Raw genomic sequence first — 22,808 nt, forward strand, 5'->3', positions numbered from 1 at the left:
TTTAGATAACCGCATTGTGATTTAAATCTATTATACACTGCTTTGAAGCAACTTAACTTTGGTTCGATGAACAACTAATTGTTTTATCGTTTTAAATAAGCAGGATTTTTCTGCGTGCATGTGCTTGTTTTTATCTGATTCATAAATAAGAATCCCTTTTGATTTGGGTGGTGACGAATGGTTTACTCACCATCAAGCTGCACTGTGGTAAAAGTGTATAGGCACACACATCTTTAATTCCAGCGACCAAAACGTTTAGTCAGGCAGGCAGCCTAGTGTCATCAAGAACGTTCACCAGTTTCGTTCCGTATACCCATCATCGATGCAGCGGGGTGTGTACGTGGTTTAGTTTATGCACATACTGATAGACCATGCTAGGTCGCTCTGCGAAGGGAAACGCGTCTGGATTTGTTGCCTGTGCAAGCGCTGTTTCTCTGTGTGATTGGGGATGTTTGTGACGACCGAAGAGCGCGCGCAGCTCAGTTCAAAGCGATCGGTTATCATGTAAAGTAGGCATATGGTGCGGTCGCGAGTGTTGCTTTGACTGGTGTGTTTTGTTTTTTTTTTTTACCATAGTGAACAACTGAAAAACGTGCCAAAACGGATATTGATCCTTTTAATCCTAAATGAGCTGATCGTAACATAGGAGAGCCGAAGAAAATCTGCGAAAATGGTTGTCTATTCATATAGCATTTCAATATTCGCTACCATCAGTGCTGGATTGGTCTTCGTGTTCGGAATCATAGGTAATGACGAATTCATAAGAAGTATTAGACTGATATAGAGTGACGCTACAATCAATTGGCTGATAAGAAAACGGAGAATTCAATGTTGACAATTTGAACTCAAAGTGAAAATTCAAATAGCTGTGTTATACAAGAGAGCTTTTATCAATATGAGACACGTTTTGTGAATGTTCAAATGTTCAACCTGGTTGCTTCTAATACAATTTTATCAGAAGAGATGTTACACTGCTTTATGGATAACGGATAGAGTTGGATTGTACCCCAATTTGTTTGAACATTCGTATTGATCTGAACAGTGTTTCATAAAAACTGGTGAGGACAGTTTCATATAATCTGGTTGTGCTAAATTTGACTTCAACATAGCTAACGTACGTATGAAGATAAAACTAAGTCACATAAATCAAATTCAAAATTCATATCCTTTCCAAATAAATTTTAAGTATACGTTATAGTTCATCGTACATATTGTGACCAAAACAATTGTTGCAGTGTATCTGGTTTGGTGATATTGTCTAGAAGGGACATTGTTGAATCTCAAAAATATTATTTAGTCTTTATGCTGGAAAAAAGCTCCAATACTCAACTTCTGTTTGCATCTTACATCTACAAAAAATACAGTACACAATTAAATTTCAACTGTAAACACTCGTTTATTGCTCGCGAAACAATTTCCTTGCTATGACCAGACCTGTGCTACTTTCATGTACATCATGTTCTCACACCAAAATTCACTGTATTGCAAATTTCAAATTCCTAAGGTATTAGGATTATTCGATGGAAATAAAATTCTGTGGATATTTGAAACTTTCCAAAAACACTAACTCAGTGGTGACTATATAAATGGAAACATAGATCACACAAACTTCCACTACAATCAGACTTGTACCCAGGATTTCGTTTCAGGAGGGTTCCTTAGATAAAAAAATAATGTTACTGAAGATTATGTGTGTACCTAATTCTCGGTGAGCCTTTCACCGGCGCTTTTCAGAGATACTTAAAATTTTCCACAGGAACTATCATTTATGACTATTTAAAAAAATTGGGAATGTGCCCGAGAGAAGGTTATTGTAAAACATTTATTAGAGTTTACTGGCATACCATCTATGCCACACATGTCTAAGACCTTCTGAATATCCTTTTATAGAGCACAATAATCCACAAAACTTGTGATGATGCGATAGATGCTGAGCAATGGTCATCTTCTAAATTTGTAAATCATATTAGTTGATGGCCTAATAAACTTACTTTGGTTATACTGATTTCGGTTTCAGGTTGTGGAAGTAGCGATCTAAAATTCCAAAATGAAACTCACATCGAATCGCAGAGATGACTTGAGGTTTGGGAACGGGTAATAGTTCGAGGAAACCAAATCAGGTGAACAAAGTGGATTGGCACCCTAAACTGCTGATTTTAACCACAGTAGCGATGCTCATGTGCCTCATGTAAGGTCATTTCACAGTGATTTCGGTCTTTAATTGCTCAATAAATGCACGCTAATACTTATATTTTCTCTGTTTTGAGTTAGTCATCCAAAAGTATACTGTGACAATCCCAGAAAACCGGCACCATGATCTTTCCGACCAATTTAGCCTCTCTTCGAGGCACTCGTGCTGCTTTGAAGCATGACTTCTGTCCATTGTCGGGTAACCATTCTGGACTCTGATGTATAATAATAGATCTAGCCTAATATGTATTCGAAGTGCGCTTGCGTTCGTTTTTTTAAGGAGTGTATCGATAAGTAGTGAGCAACATTCAAACAGTTATTACTCGGAAATGGCTTAATTTTTTGCAGCGTGTTTTGCGGTGACTTGTTTGTTTACATGTCAATAACAGCTGCGCAATCGATTGGTTTCGGTACGGTTTATCGTTTCAATGATGAGTCGAATTGATCCGGAAACGCGAAAGAAAATTCTGCACACTTGGTGCTCAGAAAGTGGTGTCACGTACAACGAAATTGCAAAACGGGTGAAAGTGCACCACACCAGTGTCAAAAATATTATCGAGAAGTTCGGTAAGAACCTTTTCATGAAGGATTTGCACCGATCCGGTAGGAAAACGGGTCCCAGCCAGCCCGGCCGGGACTTAAAAGTGGTTGAGTACATCAGGAAAACCCCATCGGCGTCGACGCGGGATTTGGCCAAGCAGTTCAACACCAGCATTGGGATGATTCAACGGATCAAAGTTCGGAACTCCCTGAGAACGTACAAGTAACAGAAGGTGCCGTAAAAGTCCCTACTACAGCAAGTTCAGGCCGAAACAAGAGCGCGAAAACTGTATAACCGGATTCTGCAGAATAAAGACGGATGCATCCTGATCGACGACGAAACCTACGCCAAGGAAGACTCTCGAGCGCTGCCCGGATCGCAATATTATACGAAATCGGTGTACCAGGACCTGGACGACGCTGACACCACGGTGGCGATGGAAAAGTTTGGGCAGAAGATGTTGGTCTGGCAAGCAATTTGTACCTGTGGTTTGCGGTCGTCGATTTTCTTCACGAAGGGCACAATTAACGCCAAGGTGTACGAGGAAGAATGTTTGAAGAAGAGAATGCTGCCACTGTCCAGAAAGCATAAGGCTCCTCCTCTCTTCTGGCCGGATTTGACTTCAGCCCACTACGCCAACTCCGTTCTACAGTGGTTGTCAAAAAATAATGTACAATTCGTGGATAAGGACATCAACCCACCGAACTGCCCGGATCTTCGGCCAATTGAAAGGTATTGGTCTATTGTCAAGCGGCACTTTCGGAAGGAAGGTACAGTGTCTCAAAACATACAGGAGTTCAAAAAAAAAAACTGGACAGCTGCCACCAGGAAAGTCACAAAAGTAACTGTGCAGAATTTGATGAAGAATGTAAAGTCCAAAGTGCGAGCGTTTCACAGAAACTAGGATTTTCTTCAATATAATCAGTGAAATGCATAAAAATGTAATTCATCTACAATATATCGAAAACTGATGTCAAAATATGTTTTTTTTCGCTTTTTTATTCAAAAATCAATGTTGCTAACTACTTTTCGATACACTCCTTAGTCCTAAATATGTGCAGGCAATGCTTGCAGGCAAAACTAATTAGATTATTGGTTCTTAGGACGTTAGATCAGCGGTTCTCTATTACTCAAAGCAAAGTCTTGGCATTACATTCCTTTTATGGAATTTGGCCTTTCTGTTTCAACAGACTTTCCCCAAGGAAAAAAAATGTTACTGAAGATTACTGATGTACCTAATTTTCGGTGTGCCTTTTACGGGTGCTTTTAACAGACACTTTAAAGTTTTCCACTGGAACTGTTATTGTATTACATTTCTTTACGTTTAATGTCTCGTTATTTCTGTAACACATGTCTGAGAGCTTCTAAATAATTAAATATCTGTTTTTGATATCGGGAGGGGCCAGGATCCCCTCGCTCCCCCCCCCCCCCCTTTTCCCCCTTTGGATACGTGACAGCAAATAGTCATTTTACACAGTTTCCACAGACATCGTAGCCGATTCAGGAAGTACATCACCGTTTGGACAAATTTGATATTAGTCGTCGATGTCTTCGAACTCATCCTTTCCTACGCATTCCTGCGCCAGAACCAACTATGACCACAACGAGTCATTTGTCAGTATGTGCCGAGTGTTCAATCGCTGTTCAAACCAGTTCGACTTTCATCTAACTCGTGATACTAGCAGAAAATTGTTTTGTCGAACACTATAATATTTAATGATATGCAATATGTTATAATAGTAAATAATATGGAATGTATCATTTGGATATTCTGTAACCTGTTGGTACAAAAGATGAGGAGGTTTTATGCCTAATGGAGACATAGTGAAAGATTGATAATAACTTATCTCTAGTGAGCTTTTCCCTGCTCCAGAAATTTGACAAAACGGTATTTTCTTCTAAGTTGACAAAACGGTATTTTCTTCTCATGTATTTATTTTTATTCCATCAGTAAGTTATCATGTCTGTCTTTTCATAGGGTGATTCTAGAAAGTTAAACATTGTCTGCGTACTCATGCAAAGCGTGTGTTAGGCATACATAACAGCTATTCTGTAAGTTAAAAAAACTGATGAATAATTTACAGAAGAGAAAGTAAACAAAGAAAATTTGTCATTAACTTTTAGGCCCTTCTGAAATGTTCACGTCGAAATATGAATTGATAAATACAGAAAGATGCCATCAAATTTACCGCGATGATTAATCAAGTTTAAAATCGCCCAGACGAAACTTTTCGAAATAATGTCTTCGTAAATGAAGAAAAACTCACCTGAACTCACTTCGTCTTTTTTCCTTCAAGGGCACTATTGAACATTCCACAATTGTATGTATATGGGCTAAATTATTAAATCTATGTATTGAACCGTCAACTCGGTAGACAAGAAAGTATACTAAGGCTGTGAACCATTTCGCGGTTAATTTTAACTTTCGGTTGAAATCTGACACTTGAGTGGTTATTTTGTGTTTTTTTTTAAATTTAACTAAATTTCAAAATTTGACGGACGGAGCTAAAGAATTAATATTAGAAATTTCATTTGATGGACTGTAGAAAGAAGTGATAGTGGTTCGTGGTTCAACATAAACCGATGAGCAGACGAAAAGTTGAATCTATTTGCACCTGAATGCAATAGCGTCTCAGACGAAAACAATATTACGACTCCATGGCTCTAAGCATATGGTTTAGAAGTACCTCAAGAGTGCTCAGTGCACATGACCAGAGCTGCAAATTTTCAGTCATGTCAAATGACCTTGACAGACTGACAAAAATCATCGTGAAATGTAATCGATATGATCAAAGTGTCTGTCAAATGAGATACTCAATAGTATCTCATTTGACAGACTCTATGACCAAATAGAAGTATACTCAGTCAAAGACAGGCGACTGTTTTGTTTCTCTCTCTCATTATCCTATTCCCTGTTGAAGTAAAATAATTCCATGAGAGTACGAACATAAACATAAATTGATAAAGTTCATTGTTCTTCGCAAAAAGTTATCGGATTCCGGAGTTTGTTGGTGTAAAGAAATTTAAATCAATGTTTAGCTGCTTGATTAATATTTAGTCACATCGTAATCAAGCAGTGACAGGAGAAATGAAGATAATATCAATCGCATCGGCAATCAATGAGCGTCCTGGTGAGTGTAATATCAAGAGAATTTAAGTTATGATAGATCGGCTCTCAGACACTCAATATATGACGATTGGTAGAGCTTGGTTGGCAGCAGTCCAGTGACATAAGCATTCCAATCATCGTCGTGCAAAGTTGCTAGTTGATAGTGACATTTAGAAAAAATTTCAAATTTTCAAAATAATTCAGAAAAAAAACTTTGAAAAACTGATCTCAAAAACATAATTATTTGAGACTAGCAACAGCCAATGTGTTTTAGGTGAAAAAAGTCAATATCACATCATTAAGATTTATAGAAATATTTCAAATATGAAAAGTTTTATCGAAGGCTGATCCAGTATTGGATACAAATATTATGCACGAGATAGCTGAGTACATCTGTGTTTGTTTTTTTAAAAGATATTTTTATTCAGGCCCATTTGCGTACAAGCTTTACGTGGCCGATTGAGCTGAGTTTTTAGCTAAAATTTTTTTTTGTATTGGATCTCGTTGTCACCCTTTTTCTAGGGGGAAAGGAGCTTCCATTAACCTTCTGCAAGGATTGAGGGGCAGTTTGTTCGTGGTTCGTCTCGTCATCCATGGCCGTGGTATTGTTGTTGATTTCGTTACTAGTTGCTGTAGATGCGCCTTGTTGTACATTGTTTGCAGTTGTTGGTTGGTTGGATGGTAAGCTGTTAACTGCAGCTGGTGTACTTTGTTCTATAGGGGTTACGTTGGATGGTGTCGTTGAAGGGGATACTTCACTGTTGTTGTTGATGACTGTCACAGGAGTACTGGGGTTGCTTGGGGTTGGTGTGAAGGAAGCACCGTTATCCTTTGGTATGGTTGTCTCCATGGCCATGGTTGTTTATCACATGGCTTACCGTAATGAACAGCTTTTTGGCAATGTCAATCATGTGGCCATCTGATTGTCATAGGTAACGGGATTCTTGTATCCTGACCGAAAGTTACATAAGAAGGTATAGGCTTTTTCAAGCGCATGCGTAACAAACGTACGCCATTTAGAATAGCGGGGAAAAAGTTCTTCCACTTTTCTTTGTCGATAGAGAGAATCTCTCCGTATTGGGATATAGTTTTACGAATATAAGGATCGATGACGCTTCAGGGAAGATCATGCACACGCACTTCTATAGCACTATCTTCCATATATACTGGAATGTTGTACTTAATGTTCTCGTGCTCCACATAGTGCACATTGTTATTGTCTTTTGCGAATTGAATTGCATCTAACTCTTTATAAAACTGGATGTAAACAACATTATTCGTCCTATTGCATTGATGTAAATGCACACGTTTAATGTCAAGATGTATTTGCTCCTTAAGCGAACCTTCAAGTTCTCGTATCGAAGGTCGAATTATGCACTGCCTGAAGTCAACAATAATTGTGTTCTTTCGTACCGGCGGTAGCTTTTATTCGTTTGGTTCACTCATTTTCGAGGTCGTTCTATTGTTCACTACACAATACTGTACTTGGTTTCTTTCGTCCCGAACGTAAGCGGTTTTGTTTTATCGACTGACTTGGATGAGATGTGAAAGCGAGCTGAGTACATCTGTTAACTAACCATATACTGTCCCTGCTTCTGAGTGTAACTGTAGTTAATTTTTTTTTTCTACCTAACCATGACTTGGCAGATAAGTTCAAACCCAATTAATAGATTTAGTTTATTTCAAAATTTTCTGTATATACGAAAGTTTCAAAATTTTATTTGAGAAACAATTCGACTAACTTATTCATTCCATAAAGCATGGAGAACTGAGGTCACTTCTTGATCGTAATTTAACAATGACCACGATCTTGTGTAACAGATTGTACAAGGATTTTTTTTAAATTCAGTGTTTCAAAGTGAAAAATCACTTCTAAATATTAGATGGATTCAATGATCTGCTACCCCCCTTCTAAGATGAAAAAAAAATCTAAACGGAAATCCTCCGTTCGTTCAAAACGTTGGACCATTGATTCGATGAATGTCCAATAAATCATCCAACTGGAGACCGATTCGGGACTTTCGTTTACCGATTTTGAAATAGACCATTTAACTGCGCACCATTTTTTGTTCAACAAACTCGACAGACGGAGGCCCATTGTTGAGACATTTTCACTATGAAGAGTTGAAGCCCAGTTGGACTAATTTAATTGATCAATTTCAGAAGTTTCTATCTATTTTTTTTAAATAAACACTACATACCTGTAGTGTAGAATAACAACACAATTTCTTTTTATGTGAAGAAAACACCAAATTTTCACATTATTTTTGTAGAAAAAGAACAAAAAACCGTTCCAACAAACTGAACGAATATTTCGTTTAGTATGTCGTCGAACAAACACTCAACGCCCTACAAGATCTAACAGTAGTATTTATCGAGACAAAAACAAAGTAACAGCGTTATACACTCAAATCTACATGAGATATACATCATAACCTGCATGAGTTTTGGCTAGTCATTCGTTATTATTCAAAAATATGATTCACTTTGAGGCTCTTCAGATGAACTGGGGGACATCTACTGCACCTACATATTATACGAGTGACCGTTGGGTCAAGTGCCAATAACAAGTAAATAATTAATTAATTGAGGCTATATATATTTTCAAACCATGTACAGTAAAACTATCTCGTTTCAGAGGGACTAGAAGCTGAAAGTAACATCGTTCAATGGGATCGTACATAGTTTAGTAAACAAGAACAAACAGTTGGAACAAGGTTTTATTCACGAAAATTACGAAAATGCTATCGCTCATCTGGAGTTTTAACAAAGGAAAAACTTTGAAATTGAATACTTTTCCTTCGTAATATGATACCAGAAGCGCACAATTCACAGTGTCACTCAGCAATTTAGAACGTAAGAGTGCCATATGAATCATTTATACATACATTAAACATACAGTAAGGCATTGGCGGGATTCCGGCTAAGATTACACTGGAAAATGTTAAGCAAAGACGAACTCACGACCGTTGATGATGCAGTAAACAGACAAAATACAAAGAAAGTGACTGTGTTATTGGAGCGGCGTTTAGTTTCCATTGCATTACTGTGCGGGAAACCATTTAATTTCGGACTCGGATGGATGTGTGTAGTATTATCTCACCACTTGAGCTCAGCTAGCGAGTTAATAGCGGCTCGAGCTACACGCGAATGAAAACCCACTTATCACAACACTGCGAGGAGGTATCCCTTGTCTTTTTTTTGCCGAATCTAATGCAGACTTGCTGGATACTGGGAAGCTGCCCGGGCACTCGTTGTGTGTACATAGTCGTTTATATTTTCGTTGTAATGTACTCTAAAACTAGGGTGCAAGTCGCGAATGTAAACAAATTAATGTTAATATATCGCTTAATAGGTTTGCAGAAGACCTATGATGTGACCGATATAACACATCCCGGATTTCCATTTTTATCCCTCGTAGCATGCGTCTGGCAACGCAGATTCGAATAGCTGTATTTCGATCCAAGACTGCGCGGCAATGTAAAAAAAGAACCCTTTTTGCCTCATGTATTCGGTGCAACTATTCTGTATAAACCACATTGTCAACTATTCAGAGCGGAAATGATAATGAATATTTCCTGCATAATTTCGCGTACCGCAAGTTATATTATAAAAGATTTACTTTCACCGATTTTGTTTAATTTAATTCCACTTTTTCGTTTTTTGATAGATGATATCACTCACAAAAAATGCAATTCATTTATATATAACAAAACATAATAATATAGGGTAGCTTTACTCCCATTCATCTCGGCTTTAGTTGTCATCCCTGTTCGATAGATTAACTTTAAGGGTGATATGAAAATAGGTGCATTCGCTTCGACTTTTCGCATCGGTTTAATTCACACCACTCACTTATAGAATGCCAGCCGATAATAACTCATCGCATAAATAATACGTTCTTAATGTCCTGCTTATAGTTTCTCATTGACACATCTGGTAATCGAAAATATGTCATAAGCATGTCACAGACAATAGTGATTCAGTTTTGCAGTTATTGTGATTCAACTATTCTATGACTCACTCGCTCTCTTCGCTGTGACACTGTGAATCACCTGGAGTTCCATGCTTAGGCTTATTAGGTTTTTTACCGTCACTGCTAACCTCAATCGGATGAACACATTTTGACAGTTCAGCAGTACTGTTTGTAAACAGAAATTTCTTTTGTTTGTTTATTGACAAATTGGATCAGACCATTTACGGTCCATATCGCCTAAATAAAGTTTTAAAACATTTGTTCACGATTGAAAACGGTTCGTTTTTGAAATTTATTAAATAAAAGTGACTAGTTGCAAAGTGTAAAGATGATTGTTTTAGATGTGCTCTTCGATTTTTGTTTAAGCTTGTTTGTACTGTCTGCTGAACTGTCAAGGATGAATACTTGTTCATTTGTGTCGTCACGATAAAAACCTAATTGTAACTTTACCGTTAGGTAACACATGTTCATTTATCAGACTGTAGGAGTTTTGCAGCTATAACATATTTTCTAGTTCTTGGTAACGTAAACTTGGTAAACGGTCAGTTGTGTTAACGTTTCGTGAATATCGTCAACAATAAGAGAATAAGTTGTTTAGCCTTTTATGAGCCAGTATCCTGTATACTGAGTTGTATTTCCCGCAAAGTTATACTTCCGCTTCTTTGAAATCTATCTTTCTTTAAATAAAGTTCAGCTGATGAAAATTTCTCTCATCTTTCCATCGGTAGAAAACTTTGAATTGTACAATGTACGATATATCATGTTTTAAATCTACATACATACATTTTTTCGACAACATTCTTGTACAGTAGCTACAATATTTTAGTGATACAGTTTATACCTTAACATCTATGGTGTTATTTGTTTAGTCTATATTAAGTTTTATTTCTTATTGCTTCAGTTTTACGTAGTTAGTGACTTTTATTTCATGTTTGGATTTTTTTCATCATTGGAATAATATTTTATCTACTTAACCTAAACTAACCTATCCTAACTCTAGCTGTAAAGCACTCTAATAATGGCGTGTTCAGAAGATGTCCATTTAGTTTTTATACTAAACTAGCTGACCCGTCGAACTTCGTCTCGCCAGAAGAATTTTCAAAAGACTAAGTGGTCAACGTTTCTCTCCATTATTTTTCTGATTACTTAACTTACAATCAACGGAATTCGACACACACTCGCTTTAGCTCAAAAAGAAGAAATATCACCAAAGATTAATGTGAAAAGATGAAATACTTCTGTTAAGCGAAAATTGAACAAATGCACAGATTTCTATTCTGAACAGTCCGTTTTATGGAATTATTCATACGTGAATGTTCACCCGACAGAACAAACTTTTAAGCAAATTCTTATACACAAAAAATTTCTATTTTTGTGTTCGGTAATATTTTTTGCGCAACGATCTGTAAAATATTATTTTTACTGAAAGATACGTAAAATTTATCCAACTCCCATGTAAAAGTTACGGTTATTTATTATTTACTGACACGGTCTGTGAACTCTGAAATGTCTTTTCTTTTGACGAACTCAGTGGAAGTTCTACCAATATTCGGAAAATCATTAAAAAATAATGAAGAATTTCAGTAACCATCACTATACATTCAGCAGAAATACAGATCTGTCAAATAACATAATTTTCGGACGTAAAAATGTGAAAATTTCTATATTTGTTGAGTAAAAATAGTGGAGCGAATTAATTACTTGCGAAAAATAGATAATGCTGATTCCTAGCGGTATTTATTCATTTAGTGAATATATTCAAAAAGCCTTTTACAACTTTCTATTTCAGCACTCTAAAAATATGAAGGGTGATCCCATATTCTACAGAATTGCATCCGAAAGATATCTGATCATTTTATTTGAATAAATTATTTCTGGAGAGCAAATGTAATTCAATTCATTCATCACAAGCAAATAAATTAATTAATCGGATGGAAATATATTTTGAAAACTAAATTGCTCCTTCCTTTCCCAGATATCTAATACAATTTACCTAAAAACAGTAATACTTTACGGGTCAAGACGTTTACATATTTCTTGAATTGTTTTGTAAATTTTGCCGAACGTCGGTATTGAATGATGAAGAAGTGATTAGAATTATGACGGATCGAAGTTCAGTGGAACTGTACCGATCATTCAGCAAATAAAACTTTTACTGAACGGATTACCGAATATTCAGCTGTATGAAAGTCAGTAAAACTGTACCGACATCCATAAAAATAATTCGATGTGTACAGCTTTTAAGCAGTGAGAAATTTTTCTCAGAATCTGTTCTGTACGTTCAAGTTATCAAAAAGTACCATGCGTATTTCAGAACTATAATAAAGTGGATATTTTCAGGTATTGTGGAACTTTTGATTGCTTCTAGACGACGCTTAAATTGTAATTTGATATCGTTCTTACCAGTTTGAACATTCTTCACAGAATATGCAACATAAAATGACAGTCTCAATTCATTATGGTAATCATCTTGAACATTGATATCTAATAACCACTTACTGTGTGCGCTTAGTCTAATCTAAATCATTAGAAAGAAAAATGCAAGGAAAATCTCTTAGTTTGACCTTAGCGCTTCTACAGCACAATCTTTTAATTGATTCATTAAAAAATTTCCTGATTTGTAAATCTTGCCCCCGCAATGACCAATACTATTCATCTGTCAAACCGTTTATTTGAAATCAGTTTCGAACCTAGTTTCAACGTTGTTGAACTGAAAATCGAGTCAGTTTCGAACCTGATTTTTAAATCAGTTTTACTCAACCCCCATTTGCTAAGTGCGAAATCAACACAGTTTCGTAAAAAGTGTTTGTTTGATGAAACTACCTTGGGTCAGTTTCAGTTTTTTCAAACGAAAACGACATTAGTAAGCAATAGTTTTGATACCCATTTAATCACGTGGTTCGAAATGACGAATCATATCCATCAAGTATGCATGTGAAATCTCCACACAAAATATCTCGTAGAGCGCCTAACAATTTTTTCAAAGATCTAGTATTCTTTCCTTAAACGGCCAAGCACTTATGCAACTCGTTGCGCGCCAAACATCAATCGTAGATCTAGCAAGCATAGACAACTTTTTCAACGGAAAATTCCATTGTCAATGCAAAATAATTTTATTGATTTTTCCCACTTTTCCGGTGAATTTTTCTAATTTTTTTTGATCCATCCATCCGTTCTTGTGTGTTCTTTTCACATTTCTGCTCGAACGATTTGAAGCTTGTATTTGTGACATTTTGCGCAATTTTTCCATACCGGAACTGCATACTCCATGACTGGATAGACTAGTTGTCTATAAACAGCAAGTTTGTTTTGAGGTGACAATTTAGATTTTCTATTCATCAATGGGTAAAGAGATCTCAGTAACAGGTTGCATTTTATAACTGCGACCTACAGAGAAATTTGCTATCCATGGTCAGTCCTAGGGGACCGTTCATAAACCACCTAGACCAAAATTAAGTTTTTTTCATCTTTACCGATTTCTAAAATTCTCTCCTTTACCGATTTCTAAAATTCTCTGAACATTTCACTTGTCAGAACGCACATGGATTGCAGAAGCAATTGAATTATCTTCATTTTTCCTTGACTGCTTGATTACGATGTGACTAAATAATTATCGGAAAGCATAAAAATTGAAATTTATTCATTTACTGCAATAAACTTAAAGTCCGATGACTTTTTGCAAAGAATAATGAACTATTTCAATTTATGTTTATGTTAGTACTTTCTTTTTTTCACGTCGATAGGGAATAGCAGAATGAAAGAAAAAACAATAGAGTCGCCTTTCTTTGAGTATACTTCTACTTGGTCATAGAACTACGGAGTATCTCATTTGATAATCACTTTCACAGTACAGATTACAGTCGACGATTTGTTTAGTCAGTATGTCAAGGTTATTCGACGTGACAAATTGCAATTTTGCTCTCAAGCATCATACATTTGGTTGAATACGCAATTTAAACTGTCTCTTTGATCAATCGGCCGGGTAATTAAACTAAGTAAATTGCTTGACCCCCCTCCCCCTTAGTGAGTCTACGTGGTTTATGAACAGTCCCTAGATAAACTACCTCATTTTACCAGTCTATTTCAGAGCCGTTGATTTTAATTTTATTATTCTCAGGCGGGGACAGTCGGGAAGATTTAGAGTGGGAAATATAACAGCTTGAGTTTTAATTAGGTTGACGCATATTTTCCAACTGCTAAAATATTCAACCAATAAATTCATTCCTATCTGCAGTTTGGTTACTAATGAACGAATTACGCGGTCTTTGAAGATGAGGGAGGTGTCGTCGGCAAACAACAAAATCATTATTTCTGAACCGTTTAAACCATCTTGTATGTTGCTTCTGATAGAGCATGTATCTTAAAGCTCGCTCCTTACCGGTATTCTTGGTATAGTAAAGAAAGACGTAGTACTACGTTAAAAATTTGTTTTCTTTGTCTCACCAGGGCTTTTTGACCGACGTGTTATCTTAAATCAAAGATCCATAAATATATATAGGGTAATGGTTCCAGTAGTCATCAGTTAGAGTGAGATCTGCTGTTGGACAGGATAAGATGAAAATAGGTGCATTCGCTTCAAGTTTTCGCGTCGCTGTAACAGTAATATTGAACAATTTTCGAACTGTTTTTTTCTGGGGTATTACTTCTTGAAGGGTAGTTGAAGCATTGCCTCAGTGTATTCGATTTTATCTCAATTCGTTTCTTGAAATTCGAGTAATCGGCAAAATAATATGGAGACTCTACTAATGAGATGACTATTGGTACAACAGCCCTGTCTACAAAAGTTTGAAGAATCGGTTATACATTAACCACTTTATTTCTTGAACGTTGAAAAACGTTCGATTCAATCTTCAAAATATGCAATAAATCTCTTGAACATATGAATTACTATTGTACTGAAAAACCCAAATTATCTTTTTGGCAGGAAATCTCCTCACAGTAATAGCGCTCCTAAAATATCAAAAATTACGAAAACACCCAACAACAGTGTTTGTGCTGTCTCTCAGTATATCTGATCTCTTCTTTTGTGCAGTAAATATGCCGCTTACAGCAATCAGGTTCCTTAATCAGGTAGTTATGACATATTGTATTCGCATTTGTTCCATACTAAACTCAGTTCTTTCTTTCTAGCAATGGACTCTAGGCCCAGAACTATGCAAAGTGTTCCCAGTGTTTTTCTACGGTAACGTTGCAGTATCAGTACTGAGTATGGTTGGCCTGACCATCAACCGATATACATTGATACTACACCCAAATCGGTATTCTGGGATATATACTCCGATCAGTCTGTTCTTCCAACTGTTTTTGATATGGGGTTTCTCATTTGGCATAATGGTGACAATAATAGATCATATAATAAAAAAAATTCGATTACGAATTCCATCTTTTTCAGTTGCTTCCATTATTCGAAGTATGGGGTCGATTAGGACTCGACGAGGAAACTTTTTCCTGTACCATTCTCAAGAAGAATGATAGCTCACCAAAGAAATTCATTTTTCTGTTTGGAGTCTTGGTTCCATGCATAGTCATCTCAATTTCCTACTCCTGTATATTCTACGCGGTTCACAAACAAAGATCGAAGTTAAAGGCACATAAGTAATTTATTCATTAAGATAACTATGTGTATGTTGTTATTCATAATCGTTTTTATGTTACAGGGCATCGGGTAGAATCGAGTCCTTTTTCCGCAACAAAGAAGACTGTCGGTTAACAGTGACACTTCTTACAATATACCTATGCTTTCTGATATGCTTCTTTCCACTAATGATTGCTAATGTGATCGAAGATGATGGTTCACATGCTCACCTGCACGTATTTGCCTCGGTGCTCGCGTGGATGTCAGCAGTTATCAACCCATTCATTTATGCTATCGGCAGTCAGAATTACAGGTAAGGTCATGTATAAAAAACGATTAAACAAATTTTTACAAAGTTTGTAGAATTAATCAAAACTAGAAAGCTTAGGAAAATCTGCCACTGTTCAGTTTTATTCAATTTCGAAATAAGGTTCTGAAATTACACACGGAACGACCGAAATCAGCTCTGCGCCTAATTCGTATTACTGTTTTTGAATTAGTTGATTTTAACAACAAAATTTCCAAAACAACTATGAAATTAGCATTTACTTTGATGAAAAAAAACTCTTATTTTTAGAGAATGTGTTTAGTTGGCGAATATCCTGGACACAAACCAGCAATATTTCAATCCAACACGAAATTCTCATTGACAACTAATTTTGTTAATAAAATCAGAAAATTTGTTTCTATTTATCTATCACCATCATTGCTGAAGGACAGTACAAAGAAAACAAAAATGAAATTGGTTTTATTAACAAGTTTATTAGCCAAAAACTCATGAGAAGTCCATTAAAAAGCTAAAAAAACAGTCTTGTTGAAACTGTTTGCAAATTGTTTTGATGTTTTTCGCATGTATTACGATATATCCATATATAAATTTCTAAACCGATATGTAAAAATGACGTAAACTCTTAGTGAAAAGTGTATTTATTCTGAATTTGTGCGCATTTGAAGCGATTGTGCGTAATAATGTTTTTACGCGGAACAATTTAGAAGGAAGCGATTTAGAAGAAAAATTTTCTAAAAGAAGTTTATATTTCGTTTATGTCTTTTTCTCCAATACAACATCGTATTCATACCTGCCAATATAGAAAGGACAACCGCGACTGAAATTTTTTTCGGTAATAGTTTGCCATCTAGTGGCTAGTAGTCTTTACGGTGTTAACGTTTTTTCGGTGACAGTGCGCAATATAGCTGCAAATTGCAGAAGCCAATTCAACTATTTATGTTGGTTGAAAACAACGTTTTATTTCTCTAATTCTACTAAAAAAAATAGTTGAATGGAAATGATGTATGCTTTAGCTAAGAAATGACAGCACGTTTAATTGGTGAAATCAACTAAAAAAATAGCAATTTCAACAAATATTTTATTATTATTAAGGGAATGAGAATTAAAAAATCTAAATTAGTGATTTTAGTTAGTTACTTTTTGAGACAACTAAAAATATCTTACATTTGCTAATTTAGATTTTTTAATTCTCATTCCCTTAATGATAATAAAATATTTTTTGAAATGGCTATTTTTTTAGTTGAATTCACCAATTAAACGTGCTGTCATTTCTTAGCTATGGCACACTTCATTTCCATTCAACTAATTTCTTAGTAAAATTAGAGAAATAAAATGATGTTTTCAACCAACATAAATAATTGAATTGGCTTCTGCTATTTGCAGCTATATTGCGCACTGTCACTGAAAAAACGTTAACACCGTAATGACTACTAGCCACTAGATGGCACACTACTACCGAAAAAAATTTCAGTCGCGGTTATCTTTTCTATATTGGCAGGTATAAATACGATGTTGTATTGGAGAAAAAGACATAAACGAAACATTTTTTGAATTTTTTTTTCTTTTAAATCGCTGTTTTCTTCATTCGACTTCGCGAAATCGACTCTCTCACTAAAAACTTGGAGCACTCGGAAAACAAAAACCGATCACAAGTAGTACAAAAAAGATACAAAAAACATCATTTGACATATACAATTAAAGTGCAACATTCGAATCTCACTTCACTGTTCCGCGTAAAAACATTATAACGCACAATCGCTTCGAATGCGCACAAATTCTGAATAAATACATTTTCCACTAAGAGTTTACGTCATTTTTACATATCGGTTTAGAAATTTATATATGGATACTAGCTGACCCGTCGAACTTCGTCTCGCCTAAAAATTATTTGCTCGAGTTTATGTTTTCAAACAGCAGAATTGTCAAACGACTAAGTGTTAATATTTCTCTCCATTATTTTTCTGAATACTATCACCAACTGAGAAATGTCATCAAAAATTAATGTGAAAATGTGAAATACTCCTAATAAGCAAATTCACAGATTGTCATCTCAATCTCAATGCACTGAACAGAGTTCTCTTTCTAATGGCTTCGACATAAACGATATAAGGTGCCACGTTTTCTCTTCCAGATGTGATTCTTGCTTTCGGTAATCGACAAAAAAAAGTCCTTAACCAGAATTTTGTATTGATAAACTTAATACAATGTTGAAGAATCTCTCTTCTAGGGATGTTTATTCGGTAGAGTAGGATGTATTTACAATTTGTATTTAGTCCAACTAACCAGAAGTTCGTAAATGAAGATTTGGCTTATGAAGCATACAAAGTATTTAAAGAAATTACTCAATTGAAAGAACAAACTTCGAAGCGGTCCCTTGTACAGCTTTTAAGCAGCGAGAAAGTTTTCCCAGAAATTTTTCAGTGCGTTCAAGTTGCCAAAAAGTGCCACACGTACTCTATAGGTCTAATAAAGTGGATATTTTTCAAGTACTGTGAAACTTTTGGTTGCTTGGAGAGACAACGCTTAAATTTTAATTTGATAATTATCATTCCAATTCGAACATTCTTCACAGAATATGAAATATAAAATTGCAGTCTCAATCCATTATGGTAATCATCTTGAACATTGTTGTAATTGCCACTTATTATGTGCGTTTAGTGTAATCTAACTCATTCTATGGCAAAATGCAAGGAATGTCTCTTAGTATGACCTTAGCACTTCTACTACACGATCCTTTCGTTGATTCATTCAAAAATTTTCTAATTTGTTGAACTCACACTCACAATGACCAATATTATTCATCTGACTCCATTACACAGAATTCATTAACTGGTGAACAATATCAGTACTTTTTCTCCTGCTAGTTTCGAACCTAGTTTCAACATTGTTGAGCTGAAAATCGAATCTTTTTCCAACATATTTTGTGAATTTACATTTATTTTCATGCACATATTTGGAGCAGGCAATTAAACATAGACTTACTTTACAATGCTGTACGTTTCAATATAATTCAATCGTAAAGCTAAGCGGTTATTGAAAGATACAGTTCTATTCATTGAAATTTCAATGCAATCCAGTTTAGTTTAACAACGATGATGGTTTTCAATCAAACTTTCGATTCAACCCATGTCTATTCCATGTTGCTATTGATTTACATGTCGTGTAAATTACATTATTTCTTTCTGTGAGGCTTGCTCAGATCCCATATACTAAATGCGAAACCAACACAGCTTCGTTAAAAGTGTTTGATGAAACTACCCTGGGTCAGTTTTAACTCTCAGAAGCGAAAACGTCATTAGGAAGCAATAATTTTGATACCCAATTAAGCACGTGGCTTGAAATGAATAATCACATAATTCAAGTACGCATATTCACACAAAACTACTCGCTGCGCGCCAAAAGATTCTTTCAACGATCTAGTATTTCTTTCTTCGACGGCCAAACACTTATGCAACTCGTTATGCGCCAAACACCTATCGATCATCTAGCAATCATTGGCGACTTTTTCAGTGGAAAATTTCATTGTCCATACAAAATAACTTTATTGGTTTTTCCCACTTTTCCGGTAAGTTTTCCTAATTTTTTTGATGTACGAACCCGGTGGGGGTAAAAACTGATCAAACAAAAAAAAAGCATCTCAATCCGTCCATCCGTTCTTACGTGATGCGATTACAAAGAATGATCTCTGCATTTTTATATATATAGATATCGTAATACATGCGAAAAACATCGAAACAATTCGCAAGCAGTTTCAACAAGACTGTCCTTTTTAGCCTTTTAATGGATTGTTTTGCTTTGACACTTCTCATGAGTTTTTGGCTAATAAACTTGTTGATAAAACAAATTTCATTTCTGTTTTTTTGTACTGTCCTTCAGTAATAATGGCGATAAATAAATAGGAACAAATCTTTTGATTTTAATAACAAAATTAGTTGTCAATGAGGATTTCGCGTTGGATTGAAATATTGCTGGTTTTTGTCCAGGATATTCGCCAACTAAACACATTCTTTAAAAATAAGAGCTTTTTCAGCGAAGTAAATTCTCAATTTTAACTAATTTCATAATTATTTTGAAAATTCTGTTGTTAAAATCAACTAATTCAAAAACAGTAATACGAATTAGGCGTAGAGCTAATTTCGGTCGTTTCGTGTAGTATATTGCACTACTGCAGGAAAGTATTTCATTAGAACGATTCTAACTCCGCCTTCACGGCATCCGCGGCTTACGTTTAACTTTCGCGGACTCTCTGAAACTGACTAACTGAACTGTCTACGGGTCGACGCCCGAGACTTACGGCTATTTACCGCGAACTCTTTGAAGCTGACTGACCCCTAACTCTCCCCAACTAGGGGTTTTTAAACTCTTAACATTTACTTTCGGGTGAATTCCGAAGATTTTAGTACAAGCTGAGCTTGCGATTTTAAGTCGAAAGTTCATCCGACTTTCTCCCGAAGTTCTGCCGAAGAGCCGAGACCACGTCACTATGCCAGTGGCAGTGACTAGTGTCCGTGAAAATTTGTTTCTACAACATCGTTGCGCTGAATAATGCTGGCAATGTCCATGCTTCTATAACAACGCTGCGTTTACGCTGATATGAGGGTTCGCTTGACAAGTTTCCTTCATAGGAAGTTATGATTGTTTTTAATAGCAAATTCAAAGGAAAATTTGCTAAGGGCGCTGCAAATAATACATCGGACCGAAACCTTATTGGACTGGATATAAATGCACCGGAAACAAAATACTTAGAGGGAGGAGTTCTAAAGATGAAATACTACGCTACACGCCAGGAATATTGATAGACTGTGACGATATTCAAGTTGCTGATAGGTTTAGACATTAGGCTTTGAACTGTTCTTGAAAGAATTGTGTTGCAAACCATTTATGGCAGAGTGCACATGGACAACGGAACCTGGAGTCGGCGTACAAACCACTAATTCCAATAACTGTTTGGAGAACCATTTATCTTGTTGCACTTCGTGATTGACCGAATGAGTGGAAATGTACAATGAACTAGGGGTAGAAATAAGCAAATTGTTTGATTCACAGTAAATAAAAATAGTCAGTATTATCTTTTCACATCACATATTTATTGTAGATATCAAATCAATTTTTAAATGAATGATTTTTGATAAGATAAATTTTGGTTTTACTTAGAATTTAAAAAGGTCTTCAATTTCATTTCCCACAATTTTAAACATAATCACAATTTTAGTTTTGTTACACAATTTTTAAATTCACGGTGTTCGGTTTTTTGATTCACATTTTCATGTGCAAAATGGGCTTATTTGCACCTCTGCAATGAACAAGAAAATGAAACTTTGGAGAAGCAAAACATTTTCACTGTACATACCCACTCATTCCTAACATATCATTAAATGGTCAATAACGGACATCGGCTACGACCAAAGGCTATGCTACTGAGGAAAAGGAAGGAATGTTAGTCCGATACTCGTTGTTTCTAGAGACCGCGGGTACCACTATATCTCCACGAGCATCCCGGGATAAGAGATTTGTTAGTAGGAAGGAAAAGAGAACCGGATATGTTTTGGTAAACAATATGACCTCAACAAAACCTGATTTTCGATACTCAGGAGAAATATAATAGGGCATTATAAGTAAGAAAAATATAAAATATCTCTATGGAACGATCTCTCCAGTATCCTTTTTCTCCTATTCGCATTGCGTTAACAACGCGAGAGAAAACAAGACTGCTGAAAGAATAAAATAAAATAAATACTCGCGAATGGGTTTACTGCAGACCAATTCTAGATTTTCACCTTGATTGACTTGTAAATTTTCAAGAACTACATGAAGACGTTTGCTAGATACGGTAAAGAATACAACAGGACTAGGTTGATAGTTAGTATCTATTGAATAGGTAAAACGATGTATTTTTGCTGAAGATAGAATTTTACGCTTCACTGGTTTGCGGGAGATGAGAATATTGAGCCATTCAGTAACATTTTAAAACCGTAAAATATTACTCGAAAGTATTTTTCAATTCAATAATCTTACGAGGCCTTTTGTTTTGCCTAAACAGTTACATGCATAATAGTTACAGTTTTTCAGAACGATCAATTGATATCAAAGAATTGAATGTTATCCTAATTTACAATCAATGCACCCTTCATTGTTTACATAAATTTCATTGAATTAATTGCATGATTATTGTTATCGGTTTTACACACATCACGTATTATGTTTTTACTTACACCAGAATATTGTATTTCTAATCAGAAATGCAACATCAGACTATTCCAAAATGAGGTTTACCAAGAAAAAATTAAAAAACTTATGAGAAAACAAATATTTGTTTGGAATCGATATTCGAATTAAGTTTACAAAGTTAAGTTGTTGATTTCTTCCGTATACATTAACTGTTTAACAAACCTAAAAGACCTTTGTTCCTTGCAGTTTTTTAAAGAACATAATGAACTGAAACTTCCATATATTCAAGAAATGTGAATCTTAAGCTTTGAATGAAGCAGAATAATAGTGACCCGCAAAAAATGGTATTTGCTTTAGTTTCTAATTTCATATCTTTTCTATTGTACATGGATAAACATTCGAAACTAAACGTACAATATGCCACATATTAATATTATTATTATTATTATTATTATGTTCATTACTTTGGCTCTGGACTAACCGTTCATTTCGTTCGTCGGGGAATGTGCTCAATATTTATTTTTTATATTGTGTTTTATAAATTTTTTTTTATTATATAAAAGAAATTTTGCAAAAACTAAGCACATTTTGAATATTATTCTTTTAGACCCATTGCTGTTCCAGTTATACATGGTTACGTTTTTGTTTATATTTCTTCGATTACTTTATTTTGATTCATGAGTCTCACCATCAAAAAGAACAAATTATTACTATTCGCACACATTCACACATTTTCGATTTAGATTTTGTAACCTATATTTTTTGTACATTCACAGGCACGCCTACACAAAACTTCTGTCGGAAATGTGTTTCTGGAAGACAAACGTCGAACTGCGTTCATTCGACGAGATCAACAAGTCCCGAACGGTTGACCATTTATAGCAACATGAACTGGTGATAATTGATGCAGCGAATAAAAGACTTAGCTATATTTTAGTTATCACAGTTATCGAAGGTCAT

The 22,808-nt window shown here is 35.4% G+C and overlaps 1 protein-coding gene across 2 annotated transcripts; it reads left to right on the forward strand.

The window, feature by feature from the left end:
• Positions 1–276: 276 nt before the first annotated feature.
• Positions 277–22,797, forward strand: LOC131425097 (protein trapped in endoderm-1). Of its 2 annotated transcripts, none has more exons than XM_058586688.1 (6): positions 277–746; positions 14,741–14,886; positions 14,947–15,150; positions 15,209–15,411; positions 15,474–15,704; positions 22,625–22,797. In XM_058586688.1, the coding sequence occupies exons 1-6, from the start codon at positions 671–673 to the stop codon at positions 22,728–22,730; spliced, it is 966 nt and encodes a 321-aa protein (XP_058442671.1). In that variant the 5' UTR covers positions 277–670; the 3' UTR covers positions 22,731–22,797. The 2 variants fall into 2 exon arrangements, with proteins under 2 accessions (XP_058442671.1, XP_058442672.1); XM_058586689.1 differs by lacking the exon at positions 277–746 and adding an exon at positions 802–1,114.
• Positions 22,798–22,808: the final 11 nt, after the last annotated feature.

Source organism: Malaya genurostris, chromosome 1, assembly GCF_030247185.1.
Source record: "Malaya genurostris strain Urasoe2022 chromosome 1, Malgen_1.1, whole genome shotgun sequence".
NCBI lineage: Eukaryota > Metazoa > Arthropoda > Insecta > Diptera > Culicidae > Malaya > Malaya genurostris.

Excerpts from the sequence above, each read along its gene's own strand:
- LOC131425097 (XM_058586688.1), top strand. The coding sequence starts at position 671 with ATGGTTGTCTATTCATATAGCATTTCAATATTCGCTACCATCAGTGCT. Across the intron at positions 15,151-15,208 it reads GTTTCTCATTTGGCATAATG|TTGCTTCCATTATTCGAAGT; the intron begins GTGACAATAATA and ends CATCTTTTTCAG. Across the intron at positions 15,412-15,473 it reads TCGAAGTTAAAGGCACATAA|GGCATCGGGTAGAATCGAGT; the intron begins GTAATTTATTCA and ends TTTATGTTACAG.